This window comes from Leptodactylus fuscus, chromosome 5 (genome assembly GCF_031893055.1).
Source record: "Leptodactylus fuscus isolate aLepFus1 chromosome 5, aLepFus1.hap2, whole genome shotgun sequence".
Lineage (NCBI taxonomy): Eukaryota > Metazoa > Chordata > Amphibia > Anura > Leptodactylidae > Leptodactylus > Leptodactylus fuscus.
The window spans coordinates 221,411,708-221,439,092 of record NC_134269.1 but is presented as its reverse complement, the minus strand read 5'-3'; the positions used below and the strand labels follow the sequence as shown (position 1 = coordinate 221,439,092).

The window sequence follows — 27,385 nt, the reverse complement described above, 5'->3', positions numbered from 1 at the left end:
ACGTTGTTGCCTCTCTGTCAGCTGTTGCTCTCTGTTATCAGCCACTGTAGTTTTGGGTGATGCTTTAGGGGCAGGTATATGTGTGTAGTGGCAGTTGTATGTGTAGGGCAGGTATATATGTGTAGTGGCAGATATATATGTGTAGTGGCAGGTATATATGTGTAGTGGCAGTTGTATGTGTAGGGAAGATGTATATGTGTAGGGCAGGTATATGTGTGTGGGGGCAGGTATATATACTGCATGTTCTGACAGCGGCCATATTCTTGTGGGCGTGGTCTGTATTTTTGGGTTCTGTCGCTTTAAGCTTTGCTTTCTCGTTCAGGTTTTTACAGATGGGATCACCAATAAGCTGATTGGCTGTTATGTGGGAGACGCGATGGAGGACGTCGTCCTGGTGCGAATCTACGGGAATAAGACAGAGCTGCTTGTGGACCGCGACGAGGAAGTGAAGAGTTTCCGGGTTCTGCAGTCACACGGCTGCGCCCCCAAACTGTACTGCACCTTCAATAACGGCCTGTGCTACGAGTTCATGCAGGGAGCGGCGCTGGATCCAGAGCACGTCTGCAATCCCAAAATATCCCGGTATGGGAGAGGGCTGCTGCGGGGTCACTGGGGGATATAGTCAGGGCTGCTGCGGGGTCACTGGGGGATATAGTCAGGGCTGCTGCGGGGTCACTGGTGGATATAGTCAGGGCTGCTGCGGGGTCACTGGTGGATATAGTCAGGGCTGCTGCGGGGTCACTGGGGGATATAGTCAGGGCTGCTGCGGGGTCACTGGTGGATATAGTCAGGGCTGCTGCGGGGTCACTGGTGGATATAGTCAGGGCTGCTGCGGGGTCACTGGGGGATATAGTCAGGGCTGCTGCGGGGTCACTGGGGGATATAGTCAGGGCTGCTGCGGGGTCACTGGTGGATATAGTCAGGACTGCTGCGGGGTCACTGGGGGATATAGTCAGGACTGCTGCGGGGTCACTGGTGGATATAGTCAGGACTGCTGCGGGGTCACTGGTGGATATAGTCAGGGCTGCTGCGGGGTCACTGGTGGATATAGTCAGGGCTGCTGCGGGGTCACTGGGGGATATAGTCAGGACTGCTGCGGGGTCACTGGTGGATATAGTCAGGGCTGCTGCGGGGTCACTGGGGGATATAGTCAGGACTGCTGCGGGGTCACTGGTGGATATAGTCAGGGCTGCTGCGGGGTCACTGGGGGATATAGTCAGGACTGCTGCGGGGTCACTGGTGGATATAGTCAGGGCTGCTGCGGGGTCACTGGTGGATATAGTCAGGGCTGCTGCGGGGTCACTGGTGGATATAGTCAGGGCTGCTGAGGGGTCACTGGTGGATATAGTCAGGGCTGCTGCGGGGTCACTGGTGGATATAGTCAGGGCTGCTGCGGGGTCACTGGTGGATATAGTCAGGGCTGCTGCGGGGTCACTGGTGGATATAGTCAGGGCTGCTGCGGGGTCACTGGTGGATATAGTCAGGGCTGCTGCGGGGTCACTGGTGGATATAGTCAGGGCTGCTGCGGGGTCACTGGTGGATATAGTCAGGGCTGCTGAGGGGTTAGTCGCGCAGTGTCTGAGCGCCCCCTGTCTGTCCGGTTGTTACTTCCTTCTCCTTCCTGAAGGTGACAGTGGTAAATCTTGCAGGTAATTCATCCTCTGCTTACGCAGGACTATTAGGTGTAAGAGGCTTTGCCTGCGTGTGGCGCTGCCTGTCAGGGAGGGCTACTAATGGAATCCGCTCATGATCGGCCCTGGTAATCCGCTCAGGCCCGGTCTGCGGGGTGCCGGCACTTTCAGGAATTGTATGTGATACGCTGCGGTATGTCTAGGAATGTGTCCTTGGAGTGTGAGAAGGAGGCGGTGACATTGTATCCAGGCAGTGACACTGTATCTAGGCTGTCCTGTCGTATTGTATCCAGGCAGTTACATTGTATCCGGACTGTCCTGTCGTATAGTATTGTATCCAGACAATTACATTGTATTCAGGCTGTCCTGTCTTACTGTATCCAGGCAGTTACATTGTGTCTAGGCTGTCCTGTCGTGTTGTATGCGGGCAGTTACATTGTATCCAGGCTGTCGTATAGTATTGTATCCAGACAGTTACATTGTATTCAGGCTGTCGTATAGTATTGTATCCAGACAGTTACATTGTATTCAGGCTGTCCTGTTGTGTTGTATCCAGGCTGTCCTGTCGTGTTGTATCCGGGCAGTTACATTGTATCCGGACTGTCCTGTCGTATAGTATTGTATCCAGACAGTTACATTGTATTCAGGCTGTCCTGTCTTACTGTATCCAGGCAGTTACATTGTGTCTAGGCTACCCTGTCGCATTGTATCCAGACAGTTACATTGTATTCAGGCTGTCCTGTTGTGTTGTATCCGGGCAGTTACATTGTAGCCAGGCTGTCCTGTAGTGTTGTATCCGGGCAGTTACATTGTATCCAGGCTTACATTGTATCCAGGCTGTCCTGTTGTGTTGTATCCGGGCAGTTACATTGTAGCCAGGCTGTCCTGTCATGTTGTATCCAGGCAGTTACATTGTATCTGGACTGTCCTGTTGTGTTGTATCCAGGCTGTCCTGTTGTGTAGTATCTGGGCAGTTACATTGTATCCAGGCTGTTACATTGTATCCAGGCTGTCCTGTCGTATTGTATCCAGGCAGTTACATTGTGTCTAGGCTGTCCTGTCGTGTTGTATCCAGGCAGTTACATTGTATCCAGGCTGTCGTATAGTATTGTATCCAGGCTGTCCTGTAGTGTTGTATCCAGGCAGTTACATTGTATCCAGGCTGTCCTGTTGTGTTGTATCCGGGCAGTTACATTGTAGCCAGGCTGTCCTGTCGTGTTGTATCCGGGCAGTTACATTGTATCGAGGCTGTTACATTGTATCCAGGCTGTCCTGTCGTGTTGTATCTGGGCAGTTACATTGTATCCGGGCAGTTACATTGTAGCCAGGCTGTCCTGTCGTGTTGTATCTGGGCAGTTACATTGTATCCGGGCAGTTACATTGTAGCCAGGCTGTCCTGTAGTGCTGTATCCGGGCAGTTACATTGTATCCAGGCTGTCCTGTCGTGTAGTATCTGGGCAGTTACATTGTATCCAGGCTATCCTGTTGTATCCAGGCTGTCCTGTTGTGTAGTATCTGGGCAGTTACATTGTATCCAGGCTATCCTGTTGTATCCAGGCAGTTACATTGTATCTTCCCTTTCTTTCCCCGCAGGCTCATAGCCCGTCAGCTCGCTAAGATCCACGCCATCCACGCGCACAATGGCTGGATCCCCAAATCTAACCTGTGGCTGAAGATGAGGGCGTACTTCTCCCTGGTTCCCACAGACTTCCCAGAGAAGGTCATCCATGACAGGTGAGGGCTCGTTCACATCTGCGCCCGCTCTCCGTTCCGCAGGTTTCCGTTTCCTGCACAAAACAGAGGCGGGAGACGGAAACCTGCAGGACTCTTTCATTTGAATGGGTTTGAACGCTGTCCGGCCGTGAGCGTTTTATGCTCTCCGCCGCGAAACCGGGTTTTTTAAACTGGACACAGTCGGACATGCAGCGCTCTGTGTCCGATTTAAAGAAAACGGTTTTGTGGCGGAGAGCATAAAACGCTCCCCACCGCTCACGGCCGGACCTGCTCTGACTTCTGCATGCAGAATACGGAGACCCGAACGCAGGTGTGACCCCAGCGTGAGGAGTCTGCGCGGCGCGTGCTCTTTCCTCCTCCGCTGTGGTGTAGATTCTCCTCGGCCATTGCTGGCTCTCTCCTTCCTTGGTTACATGTCAGACTCCTGAGCCCGCTTCTTCTTGTCGTCGTTGTCTCCTCCCAGGTTTGTCCGTGACGTCCCCAGTCGCTCAGTCCTGGAGCAGGAGATGGCGTGGATGGAGGCGACGCTGTCCAGTCTGGGCTCGCCGGTGGTCCTGTGTCACAACGACCTGCTGTGTAAGAACATCATCTACAATGAGAAGAGAGGTAAGTGCCCGGCGCCCCCGCCACTCCTCGGCTTGCCGCTTTGGCTTTCCTTTGGTAAGTAGGGAATCATTTCCGTGTGGGCGCGGCGACTGCGGAGATAGATGCCCCCCCCCCCCGCTGACTCTGTCCCTGAACTAACCGCCCCCTCCTTGATTGTCACTAACTGGTCCAGTGTAAAGGAAGGGTTAACTGTTGTGTCGGTGACAGCAAGCAGCGGCGGTGCCTCCGACCTCGGCTCCGGTCCCCTGTACATGCGGTGACCGGCAGGAAGGACACAAGTGACCATGCACATAGTTCTAAGGAAGGGCCGCACTGTAACGGATGGCGCGTCAATCGGCACAGCCGCCACCCCCCATGGTTCTGGAAAATGTGCATGTTCACTGTAAGTTAAAGGCGCCCCCTACCTGTCAGACCTGGTGTGGCCCTTCTGTCCTCTCCGGGCTGTGACTGACCACCTGTGTAGGGAGTAGAGCAGAGACCTGGAGGCGCCGCTGCTCCCTACACTGTGGGGGAGGGGCTAAGATGGCGCTAGAAGCGATGGCCTGTGATTGGATAATGTCTGTACTGTTTATGGTATTTGTGCTGCGGTCTCTCTATACGGCCGCGGTCAGTGAAGAGCGCCAAAGTCTTAAAGTGGAATCTCAAAGTGTGACGCCGAGGGGTTAATGCTGAGACGCTGCAGTCCGACAACTGCAATGCTGCTCTGGAGGTGACTAGAGAATAATAGATGATGGTACAGAATGCTGTGCGCTGCTCTGGAGGTGACTAGAGAATAATAGATGGTGGTACAGAATGCTGTGCGCTGCTCTGGAGGTGACTAGAGAATAATAGATGGTGGTACAGAATGCTGTGCGCTGCTCTGGAGGTGACTAGAGTATAATAGATGATGGTACAGAATGCTGTGCGCTGCTCTGGAGGTGACTAGAGTATAATAGATGATGGTACAGAATGCTGTGCGCTGCTCTGGAGGTGACTAGAGTATAATAGATGATGGTACAGAATGCTGTGCGCTGCTCTGGAGGTGACTAGAGTATAATAGATGATGGTACAGAATGCTGTGCGCTGCTCTGGAGGTGACTAGAGTATAATAGATGATGGTACAGAATGCTGTGCGCTGCTCTGGAGGTGACTAGAGTATAATAGATGATGGTACAGAATGCTGTGCGCTGCTCTGGAGGTGACTAGAGTATAATAGATGATGGTACAGAATGCTGTGCGCTGCTCTGGAGGTGACTAGAGTATAATAGATGATGGTACAGAATGCTGTGCGCTGCTCTGGAGGTGACTAGAGTATAATAGATGATGGTACAGAATGCTGTGCGCTGCTCTGGAGGTGACTAGAGTATAATAGATGATGGTACAGAATGCTGTGCGCTGCTCTGGAGTAGATGACCTGCTAAAACAGGTATGAGTGCTGCTTTGACTGTGACTAGAGTGTTGCCTTCTTCTGCTTTACATGTGTCTGGAATAGAAGACCTGATGTAGCGGCAGAACTATGAGCGCTGCTCTGGCTGGTGTATATCACTTGCTGATTTGGATGTGACTAGAGTGTTATGTAGCAGATTTCTGAGTGCTGCTCTGGCTGTGACTGGAGTATAAGACCTGATGTAGCTGGGGCATCTCTTGCCCCCCGCCCTGTGATATTTCGGGGCGTTCAGTCCCGGTTTGGGGAATTCCACTTTAAAACTTTTGGCTGAAGGGTTTTTTCACGTTCAGATTTTTTTTTAACCAATAAAGTTTTGTGTTGTGAAATGTGAGTGCCAAATTCTCTTCATCTGCCGCAGATTAGGTTTGGTGCTGCCCTGCGGCGGCGCGCTCCGTGCTTCTTATACGCACTGACTGGCGGTTTGTCGATCACATGTTCACTTGCTCCTCCCACATAGGAGTGAACGCCTCCCGGTAACGGCCTCCTCAGTCTCTTCTAGATCTTTCCTGTATGTTTTATGTAACTGTACGTAACTTCTAATGTAACTTACTGTAAGATGAGGGCGGAACGTAGACTTACCTCACCCTATGTCTGGGAAACGGGAAATCGGGGGCATTGGCGAGCTGGGGCCGGACTGTGAATGTCACATGACCCTGGGCCTCATTACTGTGTAGAGCTGGGGCCCCTGCCCATGAGGGGCATCCTCTATAAGGGGCCTACCTGCAGTACTGACATCTAGTGGAGCGTGTGAGAGCTGCAGGGACTTGGCAATCCAACAATCAGTGACTTAAGAAAGCGCTATTACTTAGGGGGAGGGGCCGCTCTCTGGAGTGCTGCAGTCTCTCTCCCCGTCCCCGTTTGCTGCTGTGCACTGGTGAGTGTTTAGTTCCACAGCAGGTCACAAAGCGAGACTACTTGGTTCGTAGGATGTTATGGTGACCTCTAGTGGACATCACGACAACTGCACACATGTGCCTGTTTATGTGGGTGATGCAGTGCGCTGCCCCAGCTCTGCTCCATCTGCCATCACAGTCCTGTAATGTTCACAGCGCCAGGCCCCACCGATGCCGAGGTTACATGGGGTGCGTGTTCTGTGTTTGTGTCCCCTCCCCCACACTGCTGACCCCTCCTCTTACCTCTAGATGACGTCCAGTTCATTGACTATGAATATTCCGGATACAACTACCAGGCGTACGACATCGGGAACCACTTCAATGAGTTTGCAGGTATGTCGCACTTCACTTCCTCCCGCGTTGCATAGGATTATGGGGAGCGGCTGCTGACAGGTCTGTCTCCTCTCTAGGGGTGAACGAGGTGGATTACAGCCTCTATCCAGAGAGGGCGCTGCAGCTCCACTGGTTACGAGCCTATCTAGAGGCCTACAAGGAGTTTAAGGGCATCAGCGCCAACGTGTTAGACAGCGAGGTCGAGCGCCTTTATGTGCAGGTCAATCAGTTCGCTCTGGTAAGTGTCAGCCACTACCGCATATATCTGGGGGTCTCCATGTACCCCTGCCCATCTGGTCTCACCTTGTCTCTGTCCTTCACAGGCTTCTCACTTCTTCTGGGGACTCTGGGCATTGATACAAGCGAAATATTCCAAAATTGACTTTGACTTCTTGGGGTGAGTATTGTCTGGTGCTAATCTGTATGTAGTGAGCTCCCCCTAGAGGTGACTGTATATACTGTATGTAGTGAGCTCCTCCTAGTGGTGACTGTATAATCTGTATGTACTGAGCTCCTCCTAGTGGTGACTGTATAATCTGTATGTAGTGAGCTCCTCCTAGTGGTGACTGTATAATCTGTATGTAGTGAGCTCCTCCTAGTGGTGACTGTATAATCTGTATGTAGTGAGCTCCCCCTAGTGGTGACTGTATAATCTGTATGTAGTGAGCTCCCCCTAGTGGTGACTGTATAATCTGTATGTAGTGAGCTCCTCCTAGTGGTGACTGTATAATCTGTATGTAGTGAGCTCCCTCTAGTGGTGACTGTATAATCTGTATGTAGTGAGCTCCTCCTAGTGGTGACTGTATAATCTGTATGTAGTGAGCTCCCCCTAGTGGTGACTGTATAATCTGTATGTAGTGAGCTCCTCCTAGTGGTGACTGTATAATCTGTATATAGTGAGCTCCCCCTAGTGGTGACTGTATAATCTGTATGTAGTGAGCTCCCCCTAGTGGTGACTGTATAATCTGTATGTAGTGGCTCCCCCTAGTGGTGACTGTATAATCTGTATGTAGTGAGCTCCCCCTAGTGGTGACTGTATAATCTGTATGTAGTGAGCGCCTCCTAGTGGTGACTGTATAATCTGTATGTAGTGAGCTCCCCCCTAGTGGTGGCTGTATAATCTGTATGTAGTGAGCTCCTCCTAGTGGTGACTGTATAATCTGTATGTAGTGAGCTCCTCCTAGTGGTGACTGTATAATCTGTATGTAGTGGCTCCCCCTAGTGGTGACTGTATAATCTGTATGTAGTGAGCTCCTCCTAGTGGTGACTGTATAATCTGTATGTAGTGAGCTCCTCCTAGTGGTGACTGTATAATCTGTATGTAGTGAGCTCCTCCTAGTGGTGGCTGTATAATCTGTATGTAGTGAGCTCCCCCTAGTGGTGACTGTATAATCTGTATGTAGTGAGCTCCTCCTAGTGGTGACTGTATAATCTGTATGTAGTGAGCTCCTCCTAGTGGTGACTGTATAATCTGTATGTAGTGGCTCCCCCTAGTGGTGACTGTATAATCTGTATGTAGTGAGCTCCTCCTAGTGGTGACTGTATAATCTGTATGTAGTGAGCTCCTCCTAGTGGTGACTGTATAATCTGTATGTAGTGAGCTCCTCCTAGTGGTGACTGTATAATCTGTATGTAGTGAGCTCCCCCTAGTGGTGACTGTATAATCTGTATGTAGTGAGCTCCTCCTAGTGGTGACTGTATAATCTGTATGTAGTGAGCTCCTCCTAGTGGTGACTGTATAATCTGTATGTAGTGATCTTCCCCTAGTGGTGACTGTATAATCTGTATGTAGTGAGCTCCCCCTAGTGGTGACTGTATAATCTGTAGTGAGCTCCCCCTAGTGGTGACTGTATAATCTGTATGTAGTGAGCTCCCTCTAGTGGTGACTGTATAATCTGTATGTAGTGAGCTCCCCCTAGTGGCGACTGTATAATCTGTATGTAGTGAGCTCCCCCTAGCGGTGACTGTATAATCTGTATATTCTGCGCTCCTCCTAGTGGTGACTGTATAATCTGTATGTAGTGAGCTCCCTCTAGTGGTGACTGTATAATCTGTATGTAGTGAGCTCCACCTAGTGGTGACTGTATAATCTGTATGTAGTGATCTCCCCCTAGTGGTGACTGTATAATCTGTATGTAGTGAGCTCCCCTAGTGGTGACTGTATAATCTGTATGTAGTAAGCTCCCTCTAGTGGTGACTGTATAATCTGTATGTAGTGAGCTCCCCCTAGTGGTGACTGTATAATCTGTATGTAGTGAGCTCCCTCTAGTGGTGACTGTATAATCTGTATGTAGTGAGCTCCTCCTAGTGGTGACTGTATAATCTGTATGTAGTGAGCTCCTCCTAGTGGTGGCTGTATAATCTGTATGTAGTGAGCTCCCCCTAATGGTGACTGTATAATCTGTATGTAGTGAGCTTCCCCTAGTGGTGACTGTATAATCTGTGTATATAGTGAGCTTCTCCTAGTGGTGACTGTATAATCTGTATGTAGTGAGCTCCTCCTAGTGGTGACTGTATAATCTGTATGTAGTGAGCTCCCCCTAGTGGTGACTGTATAATCTGTATGTAGTGAGCTCCCCCTAGTGGTGACTGTATAATCTGTATGTAGTGAGCTTCTCCTAGTGGTGACTGTATAATCTGTATGTAGTGAGCTCCTCCTAGTGGTGACTGTATAATCTGTATGTAGAGAGCTCCCTCTAGTGGTGACTGTATAATCTGTATGTAGTGAGCTCCCCCTAGTGGTGACTGTATAATCTGTATGTAGTGAGCTCCCCCTAGTGGTGACTGTATAATCTGTATGTAGTGAGCTCCCCCTAGTGGTGACTGTATAATCTGTATGTAGTGAGCTTCTCCTAGTGGTGACTGTATAATCTGTATGTAGTGAGCTCCCCCTAGTGGTGACTGTATAATCTGTATATAGTGAGCTTCTCCTAGTGGTGACTGTATAATCTGTATGTAGAGAGCTCCCCCTAGTGGTGACTGTATAATCTGTATGTAGTTAGCTCCTCCTAGTGGTGACTGTATAATCTGTATGTAGTGAGCTCCTCCTAGTGGTGACTGTATAATCTGTATGTAGTGAGCTCCCCCTAGTGGTGACTGTATAATCTGTATATAGTGAGCTTCTCCTAGTGGTGACTGTATAATCTGTATGTAGAGAGCTCCCCCTAGTGGTGACTGTATAATCTGTATGTAGTGAGCTCCCCCTAGTGGTGACTGTATAATCTGTATGTAGTGAGCTCCCCCTAGTGGTGACTGTATAATCTGTATGTAGTGAGCTCCTCCTAGTGGTGACTGTATAATCCGTATGTAGTGAGCTTCTCCTAGTGGTGACTGTATAATCTGTATGTAGTGAGCTCCCCCTAGTGGTGACTGTATAATCTGTATATAGTGAGCTTCTCCTAGTGGTGACTGTATAATCTGTATGTAGTGGCTCCCCCTAGTGGTGACTGTATAATCTGTATGTAGTGAGCTCCCCCTAGTGGTGACTGTATAATCTGTATGTAGTGAGCTCCCCCTAGTGGTGACTGTATAATCTGTATGTAGTGAGCTCCCCCTAGTGGTGACTGTATAATCTGTATGTAGTGGCTCCTCCTAGTGGTGACTGTATAATCTGTATGTAGTGAGCTCCCCCTAGTGGTGACTGTATAATCTGTATGTAGTGGCTCCTCCTAGTGGTGACTGTATAATCTGTATGTAGTGAGCTCCCCCTAGTGGTGACTGTATAATCTGTATGTAGTGGCTCCTCCTAGTGGTGACTGTATAATCTGTATGTAGTGAGCTCCCCCTAGTGGTGACTGTATAATCTGTATGTAGTGGCTCCTCCTAGTGGTGACTGCATAATCTGTATGTAGTGAGCTCCCCCTAGTGGTGACTGTATAATCTGTATGTAGTGGCTCCCCCTAGTGGTGACTGTATAATCTGTATGTAGTGAGCTCCTCCTAGTGGTGACTGTATAATCTGTATGTAGTGGCTCCCCCTAGTGGTGACTGTATAATCTGTATGTAGTGAGCTCCTCCTAGTGGTGACTGTATAATCTGTATGTAGTGGCTCCTCCTAGTGGTGACTGTATAATCTGTATGTAGTGAGCTCCCCCTAGTGGTGACTGTATAATCTGTATGTAGTGGCTCCCCCTAGTGGTGACTGTATAATCTGTATGTAGTGAGCTCCTCCTAGTGGTGACTGTATAATCTGTATGTAGTGGCTCCCCCTAGTGGTGACTGTATAATCTGTATGTAGTGAGCTCCTCCTAGTGGTGACTGTATAATCTGTACGTAGTGAGCTCCCCCTAGTGGTGACTGTATAATCTGTATGTAGTGAGCTCCCCCTAGTGGTGACTGTATAATCTGTATGTAGTGAGCTCCTCCTAGTGGTGACTGTATAATCCGTATGTAGTGAGCTCCTCCTAGTGGTGACTGTATAATCTGTATGTAGTGAGCTCCCTCTAGTGGTGACTGTATAATCTGTATGTAGTGAGCTCCACCTAGTGGTGACTGTATAATCTGTATGTAGTGATCTCCCCCTAGTGGTGACTGTATAATCTGTATGTAGTGAGCTCCCCTAGTGGTGACTGTATAATCTGTATGTAGTAAGCTCCCTCTAGTGGTGACTGTATAATCTGTATGTAGTGAGCTCCCCCTAGTGGTGACTGTATAATCTGTATGTAGTGAGCTCCCCCTAGTGGTGACTGTATAATCTGTATGTAGTGAGCTTCTCCTAGTGGTGACTGTATAATCTGTATGTAGTGAGCTCCCTCTAGTGGTGACTGTATAATCTGTATGTAGTGAGCTCCTCCTAGTGGTGACTGTATAATCTGTATGTAGTGAGCTCCTCCTAGTGGTGGCTGTATAATCTGTATGTAGTGAGCTCCCCCTAATGGTGACTGTATAATCTGTATGTAGTGAGCTTCCCCTAGTGGTGACTGTATAATCTGTGTATATAGTGAGCTTCTCCTAGTGGTGACTGTATAATCTGTATGTAGTGAGCTCCTCCTAGTGGTGACTGTATAATCTGTATGTAGTGAGCTCCCCCTAGTGGTGACTGTATAATCTGTATGTAGTGAGCTCCCCCTAGTGGTGACTGTATAATCTGTATGTAGTGAGCTTCTCCTAGTGGTGACTGTATAATCTGTATGTAGTGAGCTCCTCCTAGTGGTGACTGTATAATCTGTATGTAGAGAGCTCCCTCTAGTGGTGACTGTATAATCTGTATGTAGTGAGCTCCCCCTAGTGGTGACTGTATAATCTGTATGTAGTGAGCTCCCCCTAGTGGTGACTGTATAATCTGTATGTAGTGAGCTCCCCCTAGTGGTGACTGTATAATCTGTATGTAGTGAGCTTCTCCTAGTGGTGACTGTATAATCTGTATGTAGTGAGCTCCCCCTAGTGGTGACTGTATAATCTGTATATAGTGAGCTTCTCCTAGTGGTGACTGTATAATCTGTATGTAGAGAGCTCCCCCTAGTGGTGACTGTATAATCTGTATGTAGTTAGCTCCTCCTAGTGGTGACTGTATAATCTGTATGTAGTGAGCTCCTCCTAGTGGTGACTGTATAATCTGTATGTAGTGAGCTCCCCCTAGTGGTGACTGTATAATCTGTATATAGTGAGCTTCTCCTAGTGGTGACTGTATAATCTGTATGTAGAGAGCTCCCCCTAGTGGTGACTGTATAATCTGTATGTAGTGAGCTTCTCCTAGTGGTGACTGTATAATCTGTATGTAGTGAGCTCCTCCTAGTGGTGACTGTATAATCTGTATGTAGAGAGCTCCCTCTAGTGGTGACTGTATAATCTGTATGTAGTGAGCTCCCCCTAGTGGTGACTGTATAATCTGTATGTAGTGAGCTCCCCCTAGTGGTGACTGTATAATCTGTATGTAGTGAGCTCCTCCTAGTGGTGACTGTATAATCCGTATGTAGTGAGCTTCTCCTAGTGGTGACTGTATAATCTGTATGTAGTGAGCTCCCCCTAGTGGTGACTGTATAATCTGTATATAGTGAGCTTCTCCTAGTGGTGACTGTATAATCTGTATGTAGTGGCTCCCCCTAGTGGTGACTGTATAATCTGTATGTAGTGAGCTCCCCCTAGTGGTGACTGTATAATCTGTATGTAGTGAGCTCCCCCTAGTGGTGACTGTATAATCTGTATGTAGTGAGCTCCCCCTAGTGGTGACTGTATAATCTGTATGTAGTGGCTCCTCCTAGTGGTGACTGTATAATCTGTATGTAGTGAGCTCCCCCTAGTGGTGACTGTATAATCTGTATGTAGTGGCTCCTCCTAGTGGTGACTGTATAATCTGTATGTAGTGAGCTCCCCCTAGTGGTGACTGTATAATCTGTATGTAGTGGCTCCTCCTAGTGGTGACTGTATAATCTGTATGTAGTGAGCTCCCCCTAGTGGTGACTGTATAATCTGTATGTAGTGGCTCCTCCTAGTGGTGACTGCATAATCTGTATGTAGTGAGCTCCCCCTAGTGGTGACTGTATAATCTGTATGTAGTGGCTCCCCCTAGTGGTGACTGTATAATCTGTATGTAGTGAGCTCCTCCTAGTGGTGACTGTATAATCTGTATGTAGTGGCTCCCCCTAGTGGTGACTGTATAATCTGTATGTAGTGAGCTCCTCCTAGTGGTGACTGTATAATCTGTATGTAGTGGCTCCTCCTAGTGGTGACTGTATAATCTGTATGTAGTGAGCTCCCCCTAGTGGTGACTGTATAATCTGTATGTAGTGGCTCCCCCTAGTGGTGACTGTATAATCTGTATGTAGTGAGCTCCTCCTAGTGGTGACTGTATAATCTGTATGTAGTGGCTCCCCCTAGTGGTGACTGTATAATCTGTATGTAGTGAGCTCCTCCTAGTGGTGACTGTATAATCTGTACGTAGTAAGCTCCCCCTAGTGGTGACTGTATAATCTGTATGTAGTGAGCTCCCCCTAGTGGTGACTGTATAATCTGTATGTAGTGAGCTCCTCCTAGTGGTGACTGTATAATCCGTATGTAGTGAGCTCCTCCTAGTGGTGACTGTATAATCTGTATGTAGTGAGCTCCCCCTAGTGGTGACTGTATAATCTGTATATAGTGAGCTTCTCCTAGTGGTGACTGTATAATCTGTATGTAGAGAGCTCCCCCTAGTGGTGACTGTATAATCTGTATGTAGTGAGCTCCTCCTAGTGGTGACTGTATAATCTGTATGTAGTGGCTCCCCCTAGTGGTGACTGTATAATCTGTATGTAGTGATCTTCCCCTAGTGGTGACTGTATAATCTGTATGTAGTGAGCTCCCCCTAGTGGTGACTGTATAATCTGTATGTAGTGGCTCCTCCTAGTGGTGACTGTATAATCTGTATGTAGTGAGCTCCCCCTAGTGGTGACTGTATAATCTGTATGTAGTGGCTCCTCCTAGTGGTGACTGTATAATCTGTATGTAGTGAGCTCCCCCTAGTGGTGACTGTATAATCTGTATGTAGTGGCTCCTCCTAGTGGTGACTGTATAATCTGTATGTAGTGAGCTCCCCCTAGTGGTGACTGTATAATCTGTATGTAGTGGCTCCTCCTAGTGGTGACTGTATAATCTGTATGTAGTGAGCTCCCCCTAGTGGTGACTGTATAATCTGTATGTAGTGGCTCCCCCTAGTGGTGACTGTATAATCTGTATGTAGTGAGCTCCTCCTAGTGGTGACTGTATAATCTGTATGTAGTGGCTCCCCCTAGTGGTGACTGTATAATCTGTATGTAGTGAGCTCCTCCTAGTGGTGACTGTATAATCTGTACGTAGTGAGCTCCCCCTAGTGGTGACTGTATAATCTGTATGTAGTGAGCTCCCCCTAGTGGTGACTGTATAATCTGTATGTAGTGAGCTCCTCCTAGTGGTGACTGTATAATCCGTATGTAGTGAGCTTCTCCTAGTGGTGACTGTATAATCTGTATGTAGTGAGCTCCCCCTAGTGGTGACTGTATAATCTGTATATAGTGAGCTTCTCCTAGTGGTGACTGTATAATCTGTATGTAGAGAGCTCCCCCTAGTGGTGACTGTATAATCTGTATGTAGTTAGCTCCTCCTAGTGGTGACTGTATAATCTGTATGTAGTAAGCTCCCCGTAGTGGTGACTGTATAATCCGTATGTAGTGAGCTTCTCCTAGTGGTGACTGTATAATCTGTATGTAGTGAGCTTCTCCTAGTGGTGACTGTATAATCTGTATGTAGTGAGCTTCTCCTAGTGGTGACTGTATAATCTGTATGTAGTGAGCTCCCCCTAGTGGTGACTGTATAATCTGTATGTAGTGAGCTCCCCCTAGTGGTGACTGTATTATCTGTATGTAGTGAGCTCCCCCTAGTGGTGACTGTATAATCTGTATGTAGTGGCTCCCCCTAGTGGTGACTGTATAATCTGTATATAGTGAGCTTCTCCTAGTAGTGACTGTATAATCTGTATGTAGTGATCTTCCCCTAGTGGTGACTGTATAATCTGTATGTAGTGGTGACTGTATAATCTGTATGTAGTGATCTTCCCCTAGTGGTGACTGTATAATCTGTATGTAGTGAGCGCCTCCTAGTGGTGACTATAATCTGTATGTAGTGGCTCCCCCTAGTGGTGACTGTATAATCTGTATGTAGTGAGCTCCCCCTAGTGGTGACTGTATAATCTGTGTATAGTGAGCTTCTCCTAGTGGTGACTGTATAATCTGTATGTAGTGAGCTTCTCCTAGTGGTGACTGTATAATCTGTATGTAGTGGCTCCCCCTAGTGGTGACTGTATAATCTGTATGTAGTGAGCTCCCCCTAGTGGTGACTGTATAATCTGTATGTAGTGATCTTCCCCTAGTGGTGACTGTATAATCTGTATGTAGTGAGCTCCTCCTAGTGGTGACTGTATAATCTGTATGTAGTGAGCTCCCCCTAGTGGTGACTGTATAATCTGTATGTAGTGGCTCCTCCTAGTGGTGACTGTATAATCTGTATGTAGTGAGCTCCCCCTAGTGGTGACTGTATAATCTGTATGTAGTGGCTCCTCCTAGTGGTGACTGTATAATCTGTATGTAGTGAGCTCCCCCTAGTGGTGACTGTATAATCTGTATGTAGTGATCTTCCCCTAGTGGTGACTGTATAATCTGTATGTAGTGGCTCCCCCTAGTGGTGACTGTATAATCTGTATGTAGTGATCTTCCCCTAGTGGTGACTGTATAATCTGTATGTAGTGGCTCCCCCTAGTGGTGACTGTATAATCTGTATGTAGTGATCTTCCCCTAGTGGTGACTGTATAATCTGTATGTAGTGAGCTCCCCCTAGTGGTGACTGTATAATCTGTATGTAGTGGCTCCTCCTAGTGGTGACTGTATAATCTGTATGTAGTGAGCTCCCCCTAGTGGTGACTGTATAATCTGTATGTAGTGGCTCCTCCTAGTGGTGACTGTATAATCTGTATGTAGTGAGCTCCCCCTAGTGGTGACTGTATAATCTGTATGTAGTGAGCTCCTCCTAGTGGTGACTGTATGATCTGTATGTAGTGAGCTCCCCCTAGTGGTGACTGTATAATCTGTATGTAGTGAGCTCCTCCTAGTGGTGACTGTATAATCTGTATGTAGTGGCTCCTCCTAGTGGTGACTGTATAATCTGTATGTAGTGAGCTCCCACTAGTGGTGACTGTATAATCTGTATGTAGTGAGCTCCCACTAGTGGTGACTGTATAATCTGTATGTAGTGAGCTCCCCCTAGTGGTGACTGTATAATCTGTATGTAGTGAGCTCCCCCTAGTGCTGACTGTATAATCTGTATGTAGTGGCTCCTCCTAGTGGTGACTGTATAATCTGTATGTAGTGAGCTCCCCCTAGTGGTGACTGTATAATCTGTATGTAGTGGCTCCTCCTAGTGGTGACTGTATAATCTGTATGTAGTGAGCTCCCCCTAGTGGTGACTGTATAATCTGTATGTAGTGGCTCCCCCTAGTGGTGACTGTATAATCTGTATGTAGTGAGCTCCTCCTAGTGGTGACTGTATATACTGTATGTAGTGAGCTCTCCCCTAGTGGTGACTGTATAATCTGTATGTAGGGAGCTCCCTCTAGTGGTGACTGTATAATCTGTATGTAGTGAGCTCCCACTAGTGGTGACTGTATAATCTGTATGTAGTGAGCTCCCCCTAGTGGTGACTGTATTATCTGTATGTAGTGAGCTCCTCCTAGTGGTGACTGTATAATCTGTATGTAGTGAGCTCCCCCTAGTGGTGACTGTATAATCTGTATGTAGTGAGCTCCTCCTAGTGGTGACTGTATAATCTGTATGTAGTGAGCTCCTCCTAGTGGTGACTGTATAATCTGTATGTAGTGAGCTCCCACTAGTGGTGACTGTATAATCTGTATGTAGTGAGCTCCCCCTAGTGGTGACTGTATTATCTGTATGTAGTGAGCTCCTCCTAGTGGTGACTGTATAATCTGTATGTAGTGAGCTTCTCCTAGTGGTGACTGTATAATCTGTATGTAGTGAGCTTCTCCTAGTGGTGACTGTATAATCTGTATGTAGTGAGCTCCCTCTAGTGGTGACTGTATAATCTGTATGTAGTGAGCTTCTCCTAGTGGTGACTGTATAATCTGTATGTAGTGAGCTCCTCCTAGTGGTGACTGTATAATCTGTATGTAGTGAGCTCCCCCTAGTGGTGACTGTATAATCTGTATGTAGCGATCTTCCCCTAGTGGTGACTGTATAATCTGTATGTACTGAGCTCCCCCTAGTGGTGACTGTATAATCTGTATGTAGTGAGCTCCTTCTAGTGGTGACTGTATAATCTGTATGTAGTGAGCTCCTCCTAGTGGTGACTGTATAATCTGTATGTAGTGAGCTCCCCCTAGTGGTGACTGTATAATCTGTATATAGTGAGCTTCTCCTAGTGGTGACTGTATAATCTGTATGTAGAGAGCTCCCCCTAGTGGTGACTGTATAATCTGTATGTAGTGAGCTCCCCCTAGTGGTGACTGTATAATCTGTATGTAGTGAGCTCCCCCTAGTGGTGACTGTATAATCTGTATGTAGTGAGCTCCTCCTAGTGGTGACTGTATAATCCGTATGTAGTGAGCTTCTCCTAGTGGTGACTGTATAATCTGTATGTAGTGAGCTCCCCCTAGTGGTGACTGTATAATCTGTATATAGTGAGCTTCTCCTAGTGGTGACTGTATAATCTGTATGTAGTGGCTCCCCCTAGTGGTGACTGTATAATCTGTATGTAGTGAGCTCCCCCTAGTGGTGACTGTATAATCTGTATGTAGTGAGCTCCCCCTAGTGGTGACTGTATAATCTGTATGTAGTGAGCTCCCCCTAGTGGTGACTGTATAATCTGTATGTAGTGGCTCCTCCTAGTGGTGACTGTATAATCTGTATGTAGTGAGCTCCCCCTAGTGGTGACTGTATAATCTGTATGTAGTGGCTCCTCCTAGTGGTGACTGTATAATCTGTATGTAGTGAGCTCCCCCTAGTGGTGACTGTATAATCTGTATGTAGTGGCTCCTCCTAGTGGTGACTGTATAATCTGTATGTAGTGAGCTCCCCCTAGTGGTGACTGTATAATCTGTATGTAGTGGCTCCTCCTAGTGGTGACTGCATAATCTGTATGTAGTGAGCTCCCCCTAGTGGTGACTGTATAATCTGTATGTAGTGGCTCCCCCTAGTGGTGACTGTATAATCTGTATGTAGTGAGCTCCTCCTAGTGGTGACTGTATAATCTGTATGTAGTGGCTCCCCCTAGTGGTGACTGTATAATCTGTATGTAGTGAGCTCCTCCTAGTGGCGACTGTATAATCTGTATGTAGTGGCTCCTCCTAGTGGTGACTGTATAATCTGTATGTAGTGAGCTCCCCCTAGTGGTGACTGTATAATCTGTATGTAGTGGCTCCCCCTAGTGGTGACTGTATAATCTGTATGTAGTGAGCTCCTCCTAGTGGTGACTGTATAATCTGTATGTAGTGGCTCCCCCTAGTGGTGACTGTATAATCTGTATGTAGTGAGCTCCTCCTAGTGGTGACTGTATAATCTGTACGTAGTGAGCTCCCCCTAGTGGTGACTGTATAATCTGTATGTAGTGAGCTCCCCCTAGTGGTGACTGTATAATCTGTATGTAGTGAGCTCCTCCTAGTGGTGACTGTATAATCCGTATGTAGTGAGCTCCTCCTAGTGGTGACTGTATAATCTGTATGTAGTGAGCTCCCTCTAGTGGTGACTGTATAATCTGTATGTAGTGAGCTCCACCTAGTGGTGACTGTATAATCTGTATGTAGTGATCTCCCCCTAGTGGTGACTGTATAATCTGTATGTAGTGAGCTCCCCTAGTGGTGACTGTATAATCTGTATGTAGTAAGCTCCCTCTAGTGGTGACTGTATAATCTGTATGTAGTGAGCTCCCCCTAGTGGTGACTGTATAATGTGTATGTAGTGAGCTCCCCCTAGTGGTGACTGTATAATCTGTATGTAGTGAGCTTCTCCTAGTGGTGACTGTATAATCTGTATGTAGTGAGCTCCCTCTAGTGGTGACTGTATAATCTGTATGTAGTGAGCTCCTCCTAGTGGTGACTGTATAATCTGTATGTAGTGAGCTCCTCCTAGTGGTGGCTGTATAATCTGTATGTAGTGAGCTCCCCCTAATGGTGACTGTATAATCTGTATGTAGTGAGCTTCCCCTAGTGGTGACTGTATAATCTGTGTATATAGTGAGCTTCTCCTAGTGGTGACTGTATAATCTGTATGTAGTGAGCTCCTCCTAGTGGTGACTGTATAATCTGTATGTAGTGAGCTCCCCCTAGTGGTGACTGTATAATCTGTATGTAGTGAGCTCCCCCTAGTGGTGACTGTATAATCTGTATGTAGTGAGCTTCTCCTAGTGGTGACTGTATAATCTGTATGTAGTGAGCTCCTCCTAGTGGTGACTGTATAATCTGTATGTAGAGAGCTCCCTCTAGTGGTGACTGTATAATCTGTATGTAGTGAGCTCCCCCTAGTGGTGACTGTATAATCTGTATGTAGTGAGCTCCCCCTAGTGGTGACTGTATAATCTGTATGTAGTGAGCTCCCCCTAGTGGTGACTGTATAATCTGTATGTAGTGAGCTTCTCCTAGTGGTGACTGTATAATCTGTATGTAGTGAGCTCCCCCTAGTGGTGACTGTATAATCTGTATATAGTGAGCTTCTCCTAGTGGTGACTGTATAATCTGTATGTAGAGAGCTCCCCCTAGTGGTGACTGTATAATCTGTATGTAGTTAGCTCCTCCTAGTGGTGACTGTATAATCTGTATGTAGTGAGCTCCTCCTAGTGGTGACTGTATAATCTGTATGTAGTGAGCTCCCCCTAGTGGTGACTGTATAATCTGTATATAGTGAGCTTCTCCTAGTGGTGACTGTATAATCTGTATGTAGAGAGCTCCCCCTAGTGGTGACTGTATAATCTGTATGTAGTGAGCTTCTCCTAGTGGTGACTGTATAATCTGTATGTAGTGAGCTCCTCCTAGTGGTGACTGTATAATCTGTATGTAGAGAGCTCCTCCTAGTGGTGACTGTATAATCTGTATGTAGTGAGCTCCCCTAGTGGTGACTGTATAATCTGTATGTAGAGAGCTCCCTCTAGTGGTGACTGTATAATCTGTATGTAGTGAGCTCCCCCTAGTGGTGACTGTATAATCTGTATGTAGTGAGCTCCCCCTAGTGGTGACTGTATAATCTGTATGTAGTGAGCTCCTCCTAGTGGTGACTGTATAATCCGTATGTAGTGAGCTTCTCCTAGTGGTGACTGTATAATCTGTATGTAGTGAGCTCCCCCTAGTGGTGACTGTATAATCTGTATATAGTGAGCTTCTCCTAGTGGTGACTGTATAATCTGTATGTAGTGGCTCCCCCTAGTGGTGACTGTATAATCTGTATGTAGTGAGCTCCCCCTAGTGGTGACTGTATAATCTGTATGTAGTGAGCTCCCCCTAGTGGTGACTGTATAATCTGTATGTAGTGAGCTCCCCCTAGTGGTGACTGTATAATCTGTATGTAGTGGCTCCTCCTAGTGGTGACTGTATAATCTGTATGTAGTGAGCTCCCCCTAGTGGTGACTGTATAATCTGTATGTAGTGGCTCCTCCTAGTGGTGACTGTATAATCTGTATGTAGTGAGCTCCCCCTAGTGGTGACTGTATAATCTGTATGTAGTGGCTCCTCCTAGTGGTGACTGTATAATCTGTATGTAGTGAGCTCCCCCTAGTGGTGACTGTATAATCTGTATGTAGTGGCTCCTCCTAGTGGTGACTGCATAATCTGTATGTAGTGAGCTCCCCCTAGTGGTGACTGTATAATCTGTATGTAGTGGCTCCCCCTAGTGGTGACTGTATAATCTGTATGTAGTGAGCTCCTCCTAGTGGTGACTGTATAATCTGTATGTAGTGGCTCCCCCTAGTGGTGACTGTATAATCTGTATGTAGTGAGCTCCTCCTAGTGGTGACTGTATAATCTGTATGTAGTGGCTCCTCCTAGTGGTGACTGTATAATCTGTATGTAGTGAGCTCCCCCTAGTGGTGACTGTATAATCTGTATGTAGTGGCTCCCCCTAGTGGTGACTGTATAATCTGTATGTAGTGAGCTCCTCCTAGTGGTGACTGTATAATCTGTATGTAGTGGCTCCCCCTAGTGGTGACTGTATAATCTGTATGTAGTGAGCTCCTCCTAGTGGTGACTGTATAATCTGTACGTAGTGAGCTCCCCCTAGTGGTGACTGTATAATCTGTATGTAGTGAGCTCCCCCTAGTGGTGACTGTATAATCTGTATGTAGTGAGCTCCTCCTAGTGGTGACTGTATAATCCGTATGTAGTGAGCTCCTCCTAGTGGTGACTGTATAATCTGTATGTAGTGAGCTCCCCCTAGTGGTGACTGTATAATCTGTATATAGTGAGCTTCTCCTAGTGGTGACTGTATAATCTGTATGTAGAGAGCTCCCCCTAGTGGTGACTGTATAATCTGTATGTAGTGAGCTCCTCCTAGTGGTGACTGTATAATCTGTATGTAGTGGCTCCCCCTAGTGGTGACTGTATAATCTGTATGTAGTGATCTTCCCCTAGTGGTGACTGTATAATCTGTATGTAGTGAGCTCCCCCTAGTGGTGACTGTATAATCTGTATGTAGTGGCTCCTCCTAGTGGTGACTGTATAATCTGTATGTAGTGAGCTCCCCCTAGTGGTGACTGTATAATCTGTATGTAGTGGCTCCTCCTAGTGGTGACTGTATAATCTGTATGTAGTGAGCTCCCCCTAGTGGTGACTGTATAATCTGTATGTAGTGGCTCCTCCTAGTGGTGACTGTATAATCTGTATGTAGTGAGCTCCCCCTAGTGGTGACTGTATAATCTGTATGTAGTGGCTCCTCCTAGTGGTGACTGTATAATCTGTATGTAGTGAGCTCCCCCTAGTGGTGACTGTATAATCTGTATGTAGTGGCTCCCCCTAGTGGTGACTGTATAATCTGTATGTAGTGAGCTCCTCCTAGTGGTGACTGTATAATCTGTATGTAGTGGCTCCCCCTAGTGGTGACTGTATAATCTGTATGTAGTGAGCTCCTCCTAGTGGTGACTGTATAATCTGTACGTAGTGAGCTCCCCCTAGTGGTGACTGTATAATCTGTATGTAGTGAGCTCCCCCTAGTGGTGACTGTATAATCTGTATGTAGTGAGCTCCTCCTAGTGGTGACTGTATAATCCGTATGTAGTGAGCTTCTCCTAGTGGTGACTGTATAATCTGTATGTAGTGAGCTCCCCCTAGTGGTGACTGTATAATCTGTATATAGTGAGCTTCTCCTAGTGGTGACTGTATAATCTGTATGTAGAGAGCTCCCCCTAGTGGTGACTGTATAATCTGTATGTAGTTAGCTCCTCCTAGTGGTGACTGTATAATCTGTATGTAGTAAGCTCCCCGTACTGGTGACTGTATAATCCGTATGTAGTGAGCTTCTCCTAGTGGTGACTGTATAATCTGTATGTAGTGAGCTTCTCCTAGTGGTGACTGTATAATCTGTATGTAGTGAGCTTCTCCTAGTGGTGACTGTATAATCTGTATGTAGTGAGCTCCCCCTAGTGGTGACTGTATAATCTGTATGTAGTGAGCTCCCCCTAGTGGTGACTGTATTATCTGTATGTAGTGAGCTCCCCCTAGTGGTGACTGTATAATCTGTATGTAGTGGCTCCCCCTAGTGGTGACTGTATAATCTGTATATAGTGAGCTTCTCCTAGTAGTGACTGTATAATCTGTATGTAGTGATCTTCCCCTAGTGGTGACTGTATAATCTGTATGTAGTGGTGACTGTATAATCTGTATGTAGTGAGCGCCTCCTAGTGGTGACTATAATCTGTATGTAGTGGCTCCCCCTAGTGGTGACTGTATAATCTGTATGTAGTGAGCTCCCCCTAGTGGTGACTGTATAATCTGTGTATAGTGAGCTTCTCCTAGTGGTGACTGTATAATCTGTATGTAGTGAGCTTCTCCTAGTGGTGACTGTATAATCTGTATGTAGTGGCTCCCCCTAGTGGTGACTGTATAATCTGTATGTAGTGAGCTCCCCCTAGTGGTGACTGTATAATCTGTATGTAGTGATCTTCCCCTAGTGGTGACTGTATAATCTGTATGTAGTGAGCTCCTCCTAGTGGTGACTGTATAATCTGTATGTAGTGAGCTCCCCCTAGTGGTGACTGTATAATCTGTATGTAGTGGCTCCTCCTAGTGGTGACTGTATAATCTGTATGTAGTGAGCTCCCCCTAGTGGTGACTGTATAATCTGTATGTAGTGGCTCCTCCTAGTGGTGACTGTATAATCTGTATGTAGTGAGCTCCCCCTAGTGGTGACTGTATAATCTGTATGTAGTGATCTTCCCCTAGTGGTGACTGTATAATCTGTATGTAGTGGCTCCCCCTAGTGGTGACTGTATAATCTGTATGTAGTGATCTTCCCCTAGTGGTGACTGTATAATCTGTATGTAGTGGCTCCCCCTAGTGGTGACTGTATAATCTGTATGTAGTGATCTTCCCCTAGTGGTGACTGTATAATCTGTATGTAGTGAGCTCCCCCTAGTGGTGACTGTATAATCTGTATGTAGTGGCTCCTCCTAGTGGTGACTGTATAATCTGTATGTAGTGAGCTCCCCCTAGTGGTGACTGTATAATCTGTATGTAGTGAGCTCCCCCTAGTGGTGACTGTATAATCTGTATGTAGTGGCTCCTCCTAGTGGTGACTGTATAATCTGTATGTAGTGAGCTCCCCCTAGTGGTGACTGTATAATCTGTATGTAGTGAGCTCCTCCTAGTGGTGACTGTATGATCTGTATGTAGTGAGCTCCCCCTAGTGGTGACTGTATAATCTGTATGTAGTGAGCTCCTCCTAGTGGTGACTGTATAATCTGTATGTAGTGGCTCCTCCTAGTGGTGACTGTATAATCTGTATGTAGTGAGCTCCCACTAGTGGTGACTGTATAATCTGTATGTAGTGAGCTCCCACTAGTGGTGACTGTATAATCTGTATGTAGTGAGCTCCCCCTAGTGGTGACTGTATAATCTGTATGTAGTGAGCTCCCCCTAGTGCTGACTGTATAATCTGTATGTAGTGGCTCCTCCTAGTGGTGACTGTATAATCTGTATGTAGTGAGCTCCCCCTAGTGGTGACTGTATAATCTGTATGTAGTGGCTCCTCCTAGTGGTGACTGTATAATCTGTATGTAGTGAGCTCCCCCTAGTGGTGACTGTATAATCTGTATGTAGTGGCTCCCCCTAGTGGTGACTGTATAATCTGTATGTAGTGAGCTCCTCCTAGTGGTGACTGTATATACTGTATGTAGTGAGCTCTCCCCTAGTGGTGACTGTATAATCTGTATGTAGGGAGCTCCCTCTAGTGGTGACTGTATAATCTGTATGTAGTGAGCTCCCACTAGTGGTGACTGTATAATCTGTATGTAGTGAGCTCCCCCTAGTGGTGACTGTATTATCTGTATGTAGTGAGCTCCTCCTAGTGGTGACTGTATAATCTGTATGTAGTGAGCTCCCCCTAGTGGTGACTGTATAATCTGTATGTAGTGAGCTCCTCCTAGTGGTGACTGTATAATCTGTATGTAGTGAGCTCCTCCTAGTGGTGACTGTATAATCTGTATGTAGTGAGCTCCCACTAGTGGTGACTGTATAATCTGTATGTAGTGAGCTCCCCCTAGTGGTGACTGTATTATCTGTATGTAGTGAGCTCCTCCTAGTGGTGACTGTATAATCTGTATGTAGTGAGCTTCTCCTAGTGGTGACTGTATAATCTGTATGTAGTGAGCTTCTCCTAGTGGTGACTGTATAATCTGTATGTAGTGAGCTCCCCCTAGTGGTGACTGTATAATCTGTATGTAGTGAGCTCCTCCTAGTGGTGACTGTATAATCTGTATGTAGTGAGCTCCTCCTAGTGGTGACTGTATAATCTGTATATTCTGCGCTCCTCCTAGTGGTGACTGTATAATCTGTATGTAGTGAGCTCCTCCTAGTGGTGACTGTATAATCTGTATGTAGTGAGCTCCCCCTAGTGGTGACTGTATAATCTGTATGTAGTGAGCTCCCTCTAGTGGTGACTGTATAATCTGTATGTAGTGAGCTTCTCCTAGTGGTGACTGTATAATCTGTATGTAGTGAGCTCCTCCTAGTGGTGACTGTATAATCTGTATGTAGTGAGCTCCCCCTAGTGGTGACTGTATAATCTGTATGTAGTGATCTTCCCCTAGTGGTGACTGTATAATCTGTATGTACTGAGCTCCCCCTAGTGGTGACTGTATAATCTGTATGTAGTGAGCTCCTTCTAGTGGTGACTGTATAATCTGTATGTAGTGAGCTCCTCCTAGTGGTGACTGTATAATCTGTATGTAGTGAGCTCCTCCTGGTGGTGACTGTATAATCTGTATGTAGTGAGCTCCTCCTAGTGGTGACTGTATATACTGTATGTAGTGAGCTCCTCCTAGTGGTGACTGTATAATCTGTATGTAGTGAGCTCCTCCTAGTGGTGACTGTATAATCTGTATGTAGTGATCTCCCCCTAGTGGTGACTGTATATACTGTATGTAGTGAGCTCCTCCTAGTGGTGACTGTATAATCTGTATGTAGAGAGCTCCTCCTAGTGGTGACTGTATAATCTGTATGTAGTGGCTCCTCCTAGTGGTGACTGTATAATCTGTATGTAGTGAGCTCCTCCTAGTGGTGACTGTATAATCTGTATGTAGTGGCTCCCCCTAGTGGTGACTGTATAATCTGTATGTAGTGGCTCCTCCTAGTGGTGACTGTATAATCTGTATGTAGTGAGCTCCTCCTAGTGGTGACTGTATAATCTGTATGTAGTGGCTCCTCCTAGTGGTGACTGTATAATCTGTATGTAGTGAGAGCCTCCTAGTGGTGACTGTATACTATTCCTGCCCTTCGCTGTCTGACTCTCGGCTGTCGCCCCCTACAGGTATGCCATTGTCCGGCTGAGCCAGTACTTTAAGATGAAGTCTGAGGTGATGGCGCTGACTCTTCCGGATTAGCCGAGGACCTTCCTCTTCCTCCTCGGCTCCACTCAGCACTGCGCCAGGACCACACACCGCTGGACGCTCTGGCCTGCGGGGTTCCCCTTTATGCCTTTAGTTTCAGCCTTTCGGGGACGTTTCTTCTGATTTTATGTTTTTAATTTAATCTCTCTGCTCCGTTATTTATAGCGTTACTTGATTTGCGTCTTTTCAGTCGCCGTCAGCGCAGGGTTCTGGCTCCGCCACTCTGCTCGGGTGCTGGCGGTGCTGTCCGTGGTGCGTCTCTGTGGTCTCTCCTCCTGCATTTCACCCATCGGATTGTGTGTGGGGCCCCGGGCCCCTGTACATGATGTATAATGTGAATGTTGGCTCCTCCCATCCCGTAACTGGAAGTATTCTGTACCTCATGACTGGTGTGGTCCGCCGCCTGCACCGCGGCTTGGCCGCTGGATTACGACTTGTCTTGACGCACTTTAGAGACGCGTGTACCCGCATGGTCTGAGTTTCTGCTCCTATGAACTGCGGCCTGTAGGTGGCGCTGCGGGGTGACGACTATGCCTTGACCTGTATATATGTAATATAATTGCGCGTTTCTCGTCGGCCGCTGGTAACGTTGATTGTTGTTGCCGTGTCTCGTTGTTCGGCGCTGATTTGGTGGAAAGTCTAGACCAAAATTCCTGCGCTGCTCACTGGCGCCCCTGCTGGCGTGGGAGGGAGCTGGCAATGCTGCACACACACTCGCCACCCAGCTTTCCCAGGTGATTAGAGGACGTGGCACCCAGCTTTCCCAGACTCCTGTCATCAGCCATGTTACTGTAAGTCCTCCGGCTCCCCCATCTTTCCTACGAGCTGTTTACTGTGGTCGGGGGTCTTGTTGCCTTTACACTATGGCGGGTGGGGGGCTCCCGCCGTTGCGCTGCTGTCCGGGCCGCCGCATGTAGCATATTGTACATACACAGGCCGTGTAAATGACACTTGTAAATTATAGATTTGTTGCTTTGTATCTCCGCCCCCCTGTAAAGCTCCGCCCCCTCCATCAGCGCTCACTACAGACTCCGCCTCTTAACCAAATCTTTCTCCACTTCATTTGCATTGTGTTTCGCGTAGATGTCGGCACTTTACTTATTGTACACGGCAATAAGTGACAGCAGCGGCGCCGATCCTGCACCGCCGGGCGGCCGCAACCACAACTGTGAACTCTGTACAACCTCTGTCTGGTCCGAAATAAAGAGCAGCCCTGTTAACTCTAAA

At 47.1% G+C, this 27,385-nt stretch overlaps 1 protein-coding gene across 1 annotated transcript; it reads left to right on the top strand.

The window, feature by feature from the left end:
* The first annotated feature begins 298 nt into the window (after positions 1-298).
* On the top strand, positions 299-27,385 carry ETNK1 (ethanolamine kinase 1). Its single transcript, XM_075275494.1, has 7 exons — positions 299-582; positions 3,225-3,365; positions 3,829-3,971; positions 6,540-6,623; positions 6,701-6,861; positions 6,947-7,020; positions 26,080-27,385. Exons 1-7 carry the CDS (start codon positions 377-379, stop codon positions 26,150-26,152), a joined length of 882 nt encoding a protein of 293 aa, XP_075131595.1. The 5' UTR covers positions 299-376; the 3' UTR covers positions 26,153-27,385.